Source organism: Drosophila subpulchrella, unplaced genomic scaffold (assembly GCF_014743375.2).
Source record: "Drosophila subpulchrella strain 33 F10 #4 breed RU33 unplaced genomic scaffold, RU_Dsub_v1.1 Primary Assembly Seq377, whole genome shotgun sequence".
In the NCBI taxonomy this organism is placed as follows: domain Eukaryota; kingdom Metazoa; phylum Arthropoda; class Insecta; order Diptera; family Drosophilidae; genus Drosophila; species Drosophila subpulchrella.
The window spans coordinates 516992-525992 of record NW_023665598.1 but is presented as its reverse complement, the minus strand read 5'-3'; the positions used below and the strand labels follow the sequence as shown (position 1 = coordinate 525992).

Sequence of the window (9001 nt, the reverse complement as noted above, 5' to 3'; positions counted from 1 at the left end):
AAGAGTGAACATTTAAAAATTGTATTCATAAGTTCATTAGTCGAATTGCGTTCTCGCGATTGTTGAGATCGGATGCTCCGTTCAAAACAAGATTTTGGGGGATTGCCCAACATGAAAATTTTATTTTGTTTGTCAGTCTGTCCCAAAACGTTAATTTAGGGACCTAAAAATTCTAGACGATGCTAAACAGCCTAATATAAGAAACTTTAGTTTTTCAGCTATAATTTGTGCACCCGTAACTTCAGACCTACTAAAGCTACATGCTTGTGGTATTTGTCGGTATTTAGCCATTCTAACATGATTTTTCTGAATACCACCGTTAAAAAAGTATGGGCAAAGTTTTTTCTCAGATTTTTATTAGATTTCTCAGAAACGGCTCTGACGGTTTTGGGTTAATCCTCAAAGTGTATAGCCCTTAAGATTCCTCAACTTTTGACATACGACACGATGTTGTAAAAAGTCACGTTTTAAAGTTATTAATGAACAAGAATGGCCACATTTACCAGCTCAGAACATCTAAAACGGGAAAACAGCTATAAATAGCTACATTTCGTACACCCTTAATTGTGCTATATGTCGTTAGAAAGGCTTTCGAAATACTTTGTACTCCATTCTAACACGATTTGTCTAAGTACCACCGTTTAAAAATTATAGCCTAGTACTCGGATCGGCTAAGAGTTTCACTAGTCGAAAAATCGTATTCTCTGTAGTGTGATCGAAGTTTTCAAAGTTCACCCGCAGTGCATGTAGCATGGTCTTACTGTCAAGCAGCTGGGTTTGGTTCCAAACGGAAAACAAATCAATTGGAGCAATTTAAAATAGAAGAGTCTGCTGGTGCACAAAGAAATTAAATTTAAAACAAGGAAGAACGCTATAGTCCAGTACCTTGACTATCAGATACCCGTTACTCAGCTTAAGGGACCAAAGGATGGTGGAGATATGCAAGTAGCAAAGCGAGATTGAAATGCGCCACCTACCCGCGATCTCAATATATGGTTATGTGGGCGGTAGACAGATTTAAGCGTTATGGGCGTTAGAGTGGGCGTGGAAAACTTTTTTTTTGATTAATCGATAGGTATTGACGAGACTAATACATTTCAGTACAAAATTTTTAGCTAGCATGAAAACTGGGTGCTTCACAGGCTTGGGCGGTTTGTGGTCGTTAAAGTGGGCGTGGCAAACTTTTTTTTTTGAGTCTATCGATAGGTTATGATGAGAACAATACATTTCAGTAAAAATTTTTATTCTAGAATCAAAACTGTGGGGCCACAGTTTTGGGTGGTTTGTGGGCGTTAGAGTGGGCGTGGCACGCTGCGGCACGCCAAATCTCAGCGTTCATCCGGACGGACGGACAGACGGACAGACTGACATGGCTAGATCGACTCGGCTAGTGATCCTGATCAACAATATATATACTTATGGGGTCGGAAACGCTTCCTTCTGCCTGTTACATACTTTCCGACGAATTTAGTATACCCTTTTACTCTACGAGTAACGGGTATGTTCAAAGAATGTTTTTATTTATGTAAATTAGAAGTTTAAAGCTTCCTTCTCGACCCACGAATGCTTCGCCATCTTTCCCGCTCCACCGCAGCCCAGCTCCGAGTCCCCCGGGTTGATCCGCTGATGCTGCAGGAAGTCGCTCAGCATCCTGGCAGTGACTGGCTAAAGTTTCTTTAACTGTTCCTTAGCGGGCGCCCTATTTTCCTCCTCCCTATAGAAGCCAGCGGGTCCTCCAGCTTCGCTTAAGCTGCCAAGTAGCTCGTGGTTATGGTGTACGGAGTTCTAATGGAGAGGTCTTCGGAGATCATATTACTGGTGGTTCTGCTAAAAAGATCCTTTTATTAGTACAAAGTAACCAAATTCTTTTGGCCAGATTCTACTTTCTTTACCAGGACACGCCAGGATGCCCATGTAGAGAGCGAAGTACACCTCGGCATGTTCCTTCGCACTGGGATTCTCTAGTGGATATCCTCCCGCACTTTAACTATTCTGCGGACTTGCCCCTGTTGTGGTATTGCTTCGTGTCGGTAAAATCCCACAATAAAGGACAACAGCTTGGATTAGGCGTCCTATTTCATCTGCACTGACCTCCTGCAGTCGATTTTGGTGTTTTCCCTCCATTTTTAAATTTTTAGTTTCCACATCGCCTTTGCACGAACCCCGCCAAAGATCAAATTTCTTGATCTTTGGGCCGCGGCTAACGGCGTTCATCGAAACTCACTCGGTAAATCTGGTATTTTTTCTGGTATTTCCTCAGCTCATCTGAGTACCGCGCTGAAAAACAGACCCGGCGAAAAGCGTTAGCAGCGTATTTGCCTCTCGCTGACTCCTATGGTTAGTTCGCGGTTTTCGTCGTTGTGTACTTAAGCCTAGTACTCAAATCGGCTAAGAGTTTCACTAGTCGAAAAATCTTATTCTTTGTAGTGTGACCGAAGTTTTCAAAGTTCACCCGCAATGCATGTAGCATGGTCTTACTGACAAGCAGCTGGGTTTGTTGCCAAACAGAAAACAAAACAATTGGAGAAATTTAAATAGGAGGAGTCTGCTGGTACACAAAGAAATTAAATTAAAAATAGATGGAATGTTCAACGAATGTTATTATTTATGTAAATTAGTTGTTTAAAGCTTCCTTTTCGTCCCACGGATGATTCGCCATCTTTCCCGCGCCACCGCAGTCCAGCTCCGAGTCCCAATAGGCATATTGGACCTTGAGGAAATGGGAGCCGGATTGGGAACAGGGTTGATCCGCTGATGCTGCAGGAAGTCGCCCAGCATCCTGGCAGTGGCTGGACATGGCTTCTCCAACTGTTCCTATTTCCCTGTCCCTATTTTCCTCCTCCCTGTAGAAGGCAGCGCCTCCTCCAGCTCCGCTTAAGCTGCCAAGTAGCTGGTGGTTATGGTGTACGGAGTCCTAATGGAGAGGTCTTCGGAGATCATATTACTGGTGGTTCTGCTAAAAAGATTCTTCTATTAGTACAACGGAACCAAATTATTTCGGCCAGATCTTACTTTCTTTGCGAGGACACGCCCGGCAGGATGTCCATGTAGAGAGCGAAGGCCCACTCGGCATGTTCCTTCCCACTGGGATTTTCTAGTGGATCTCCTCCAGCACTTCAACTATTCTGCGGATTTGCCCTGTGGTGGTATTGCTTCCTGTCGGTCAAGTTTTACAATAACGGGCAACAGCTTGGATTAGGCGTCCTTTTTCATCTGCACTGACCGTTTTTGGGGTTTTTCTTCCATTTAAAATTTTTAAATTCCCCACCGCTTCTGCACGAACACCGCCAAAGATTAAATTTCTTATTCTTTGGGCCGCGGCTAATGGCGTTCATCGAAAATTCACTCCCGAAATATGGTATTTTTTCTGGTATTTCCTTAGCTCATCTGAGTACCACGCTGAAAAACAGACCCGACGAAAACCTTTAGCCGCCTGTTTGCCTCTCGCTCACTCCTATGGTTAGCTCGCGGTTTTCGTCGATGTGAGTACTAGGCTTTATGGGCAAACGTTATTTTTTTTAAACAGATTTTTTAGTCCTGTTTTGGATTTTGCAAGAACTGTCGGGCTGAAACTTTCCCAAAAGTCTTCTTTCTTTTGCAGATAGTATATAAGTCCAGCCGGATCGGACAACTATATCTTATAACTTCCTTAGAAATAATCGGAAAAAAAATTTTTTTTATAAATTTCTTTGGTGCATTTTACCATATAACCTGCTACGCTTGGAAATAACATTTTTTAATTAGTTCTGAATTTCGGATTTAATTTTTATCAAAATCGGACGACTATATGATATAGCTGCCATAGGAACGATCGGAAAATTGGTGGGAAAATATTATGAATCAAATTATAGCTTCGGTGTTTTTATACCCTTGAACCCAATCGAAAGGTATCGCAAAAACTAAGAAGATTGCATACCAAGACTTTCGAAATTTAGATTTGTTTGGGAGAAAAAGCGGTGAAAGTGTAGAACTAAAAATTTTGAAAATTTGAGCTGCTGGAAACGGTGGGGATAAAAGCCCCCAGCTGTTTAGCAAGTTTTATTCTTACTGAGAATACGCGTCGAACGACACCTCACTTGTTGAAATCCGATGTTCCGTTCAAAAGGAATTCAAAAAACAAGATTTTTTTCTTCTTCCCAAAATGAAAATGTTTGTCCCTTTGTTTGTGGGTTTGTATGCATCCCATCTTAGTTTTAGGGTTTCGGAAACCCTATGGGTGTATAAAGTAGCTTGAAATAGAAAACGTTTGTTCTACGACTTTTGGAAAAACCTGCTAGTTTAGCGGAAAATCAAAAAAAAAAGAAAGATTTAAAATGCCTATAGTATCTAAACAACTAATGCTACAGAAACGTGCTATATATATCTGAAAAGATAATTTAATTTGCTAATTACTCTTCATATAGTAAAACTGTCTGAATATAAAAGATTTAGAGTTATAACAAAAAGTTATTTTTGAAAACCACTTTTTGACTATTTTCTTAAAATTGAGTCGAACGATTTCTTTTTAAATTTCAAATCATACAGCCCTTGAGATTCCTCAACTTTTGATTTATAACACTTTTTGCCACAAAAATTGAATATAGTTATAGTCACAATTGTTGATATCAGACATTTTTGTTAAAGGAGCGTTCGCCACTACTTTTCACCTCGCTAAGAGGTGTTTTTGTTTGATATCTCATAGCTCCCATAGGAATAATCGGAAAAAAATGTTAATAATTTATATCTTCGGTGTTTTTACCATATATAAGCTCATACGCTTGGAAATAACATTTTTTAATTAGTTATGAATTTCGAATTTAATTTTATCCAAATCGGACGACTATTTCATATAGCTGCGATCGTAAAATTGGTGGGAAAATAATATGAAGCAAATTATAGCTTCGGTGTTTTTTAACATATAACCTCCTACGCTTGGAAATAACATTTTTTAATTAGTTCTGAGTTTCGAATTTAATTTTATCAAAATCGGACGACTACATCACATAACTGCCAATTTTTTTTAATTTAATAATTATAACTGCAAGGGTTTACAAACTTCGGCTTGACGAAGTTAACTTTCTTTCTTGTTTAAATTGCTATCAGCAGTTCCATATAAGGAACTTTAACTGTACGGCTTTTGGTAAAAAAGATTAATTATATGATTGATGTTTAAAACAAAAACTTCTGATATGAAAGAAAAACACCCTTTAACCCCTTTGTAACGAAAATGTATAATACGATCGACTATACTTTTCGTTACGCTGCAATTCTATATGCCTGTGTTAAGCTGTTCGATTTTGATAAAGCGTGTCGAATGAGAAAAATTTAGAAAGTGTTTTTATTTAGTAGATCGTATAATCCATTTTCGTCACAAAAATTTATATTAGATCTTTTGTTTATTGAAGGTGCGATCGTCACTAGATTTGTATTTATTGAGTAGGCGTGGCACCCTGCTGAAACAAAATTGCGCTGCGCTGGAAGCATAAGAATTTACATTCCAAATCCCTACATTCTAGCTCTTATAGTTTCTGAGATCTCAGCACTCTACGGAAAGACGGACACACGGAGATACGGAAATGGTTATATCGACTCGGCTAGTGATTCTGACCAAAAATATATATACTTTATAGGGTCGGAAACGCTTCCTTATACCTGTTTTATACTTTCCGACGAATCTAATATACTAGTGACGAGTAAAAAAACTGCAAAACCAAAGCACTTTTTATACGGCTTAAATAGCACGACACGAATATAGAGCCTAAATAAGAATGAGGGAAAATATTAGAAGCAAAATGCATTGGAGTCAATGCGGAGGTGTCCAGTTTGATGTTGAATTTCCCATACACAGAATATACTCTTTTAAGAAATGCGCATGACTAACCTATTGATGAGCACATAAACTGGAAGTGGTTTCGTCAGACAATTCAACTGGAGCACGTCGTCAGCAAAGAAAAGTCGTAACATGTTTTCGTTGTCATTGGTTATCAGCTGCGTTAAAAAATCAATGTGCTAAAGCAAGTTCTATAAAAAATGCACACGTTACATTTAAAAGAGATTGACGGCCAAGAAATCAATATATTACATACGGTTTCAAATCAGCTATTGTAGTAGTAGTCTTTGCATAACCACCCAAAAAAACAAAGATATTAATTATGAAATTGTTCCTAGTTCTACTATAATGTCAAAATGTCTACATCACCATCGCATTGTTATGGGCTAAAAGCTAACGACGCACCAACCGAGTATGAGACAGGGAAGGCCACGAAACACACATCTGGTCCTGAGTCTTCACCTGGGACTCTCCCACCAGAGCGTGGGGACACTTTAGAGTACTTCATAAAGTTTCCCAAGCCTACCTCTGAAAACGAGTTTGTACTTGCAAACGCCAACGACAGTAAGGACAACAACGTGCCCATCGTAATGCTGTTGGGATGGGCAGGCTGTCAGGATCGATACCTGATGAAATACTCGAAAATTTATGAGGACCGGGGGTAAGTATTTAGGTTTATACACCGATGCATTTATTACTTATTTATGACACGCTGCTTCTAGTCTTATAACAGTTCGGTACACGGCTCCGGTAGACACCTTGTTTTGGAAGCGATCTAAAATGGTCCCTATCGGAGAGAAAATCCTGAAACTGATTCAAGATATGAATTTTGATGCACATCCTCTGATATTTCACATATTTTCTAATGGCGGAGCCTTCCTGTACCAACACATTAACCTAGCTGTAATCAAGCACAAGTCTCGACTGCAAGTTCGCGGCGTTATTTTTGACTCTGCTCCTGGAGAGCGAAGGATGCTCGGCCTTTACCGTGCAATCACAGCCATCTATGGAAGGGGAAAGCCATGCAACTGCTTGACAGCACTGGTCATAACCATCACCCTCAGCATAATGTGGTTTGTAGAGGTGGGTGGAGTTAAATCTGATAAAAAGCGACAATTGGCTGATTACCTGTCTATCATATTAGGAATCAACTTCTGCCTTTAAAAGTCTATTTGTGCAATCATCGCCGGTACGCTCGAGCCCATTTTGCGCGCTGAAAAACGAAACCAATAAGTACCCACAGCTCTTCCTGTACTCCAAAGGTGACGTCGTCATCCCCTACCGAGATGTGGAAAAGTTTATTCGACTTCGACGCGACCAGGGTATCAAAGTATCTTCGGTGTGCTTTAAAGACGCCGAACACGTAAAGATCTTCACTAAGTATCCAAAACAGTACGTCCAGAGTGTGTGTAATTTTATAAGAATCTGTATCGCAATACCTGCTCTAAAGGTTACTCCTAATTGTGAGCACTCAGAAAAAAAGTATTGGTTAAACCGAAAGTACGATTAGCACACAAGAAAAAGAGCACAACTGTATCCATTAGTAGGAAACTAAAAGTCAGACGTATGTAGTTATTGAAATCTTAAAACGCTTGCTATAGAAACGAATTTTAATGCTAAACTATAAAACTAACACTTGCAAATATTTCTGCTCATTTTGGTTTTTCATAATATACTAGTAGACTCCGCCGCGCGGCAGTCAGCGTCGATTATCGTTAACGATATTAGAGGAAGAAGAACACAACATAAACTGATCGTTGGTCAATCCATTTTAATGAAATAAAGTACTTTTGTATAATATGACCGAGAAAATTTCTATACATATAGTGCCTTCATTTTCATTTGGGCGCTATATTAGTTATGTTGTGCTCCCCGTACCAATGACCACCTTAAATTGGATGCAATTTTGCTGTTTTTATTATTATTAATTTTTATTATTAAAAATTATTTTGTTATTATTTGTTAGAAACGTAAATTTAAAAAAAGTACCCGTTCTGAAACATAAAAGATTTAAGAAACAAAAATAAAATAACGCACTAATTATACCCGTTACTCGTAGAGTAAAAGGGTATACTAGTTTCGTCGGAAAGTATGTAAAAGCAGAAGGAAGCGTTTCCGACCCCATAAAGTATATATATTCTTGATCAGGATCACTAGCCGAGTCGATCTAGCCATGTCCGTCTGTCTGTCTGTCGGGATGAACGCTGAGATATCGGAAACTATAAGAGCTAGGCTATTGAGATTTGGCGTGCAGAGCGTGTGAGCTTCTTACGCAGCGCAAGTTTGTTTCCGCAGCGTGCCACGCCCACTCTAACGCCCACAAGCCGATCAAAACTGTGGCTCCTACAGTTTTGATTCTAGAATAAAAATTTTAACTGAAATGTATTGTTCTCATCAATACCTATCGATTGACTCAAAAAAAAAGTTTGCCACGCCCACTTTAACGCCCAAAAACCGCCTACAAACTTAAAAAAATCGTAAATATGAACGTGGATATCTCGGAAACTATAAAGGATAGAGAATTGGGATCTCAGATTTAGATTCCGTAGCCTTGTGAGCAAGTTTGTTACGCAAAAATGCCACGCCCACTCTAACGCCCACAAACCGCCGAAGCCTGTGGCGCCCACAATTCTTATGCTAGATACTAAATTTTAACTGAACTGTATTGGTCTCGTCAATACCTATCGATTGACCCAAAAAAAAATTTGCCACGCCCACTCTAACGCCCATAACGCTTAAATCTGTCTACCGCCGATGGGTGGCGCATTTCAATCCTGTTACTCAGCTAAAGGGACCAAAGAGTAAATGGAGATATGCAAGCAGCAAAGCGATGGGGTATATGTGCAGTGGCACGCGCCGACAGCGAAGAGCAAACAAAAGAAATAAAGTAAAGGGGTGAGAAAGACTTGGTGCATTCTGTTTGAGTTATGGAAAGGGAAGCAAACCATTTAAATTGTGCGCAGCATATTTACCTTTTTCGTTCCGTAAAGTGAAACAATAAAGTCAGGTAAGTGTTACATTAAGTTTAAGATGTTGTGCATTGATCTTAGTTTAAAGTACGTAAATTTTGAAAGTATTTTATGGGTTCCGTTAGACGAAAGTGGATGATAAAATGTTTTTTGCCAATAAAAATACCGCAAAGGGTTATGCACAGCTGTAAAAGGTTCACATACAAATAAAGAAGGCACAATT

The 9001-nt window shown here is 39.4% G+C and overlaps 1 protein-coding gene across 2 annotated transcripts; it reads left to right on the top strand.

The window, feature by feature from the left end:
• Positions 1–5541: 5541 nt before the first annotated feature.
• Positions 5542–7609, top strand: LOC119561845 (transmembrane protein 53). Of its 2 annotated transcripts, XM_037875325.1 has the most exons (4): positions 5542–5993; positions 6148–6470; positions 6532–6892; positions 6954–7609. In XM_037875325.1, the coding sequence occupies exons 2-4, from the start codon at positions 6166–6168 to the stop codon at positions 7317–7319; spliced, it is 1032 nt and encodes a 343-aa protein (XP_037731253.1). In that variant the 5' UTR covers positions 5542–5993; positions 6148–6165; the 3' UTR covers positions 7320–7609. The 2 variants fall into 2 exon arrangements, with proteins under 2 accessions (XP_037731253.1, XP_037731252.1); XM_037875324.1 differs by having other exon boundaries at positions 5544–6470.
• Positions 7610–9001: the final 1392 nt, after the last annotated feature.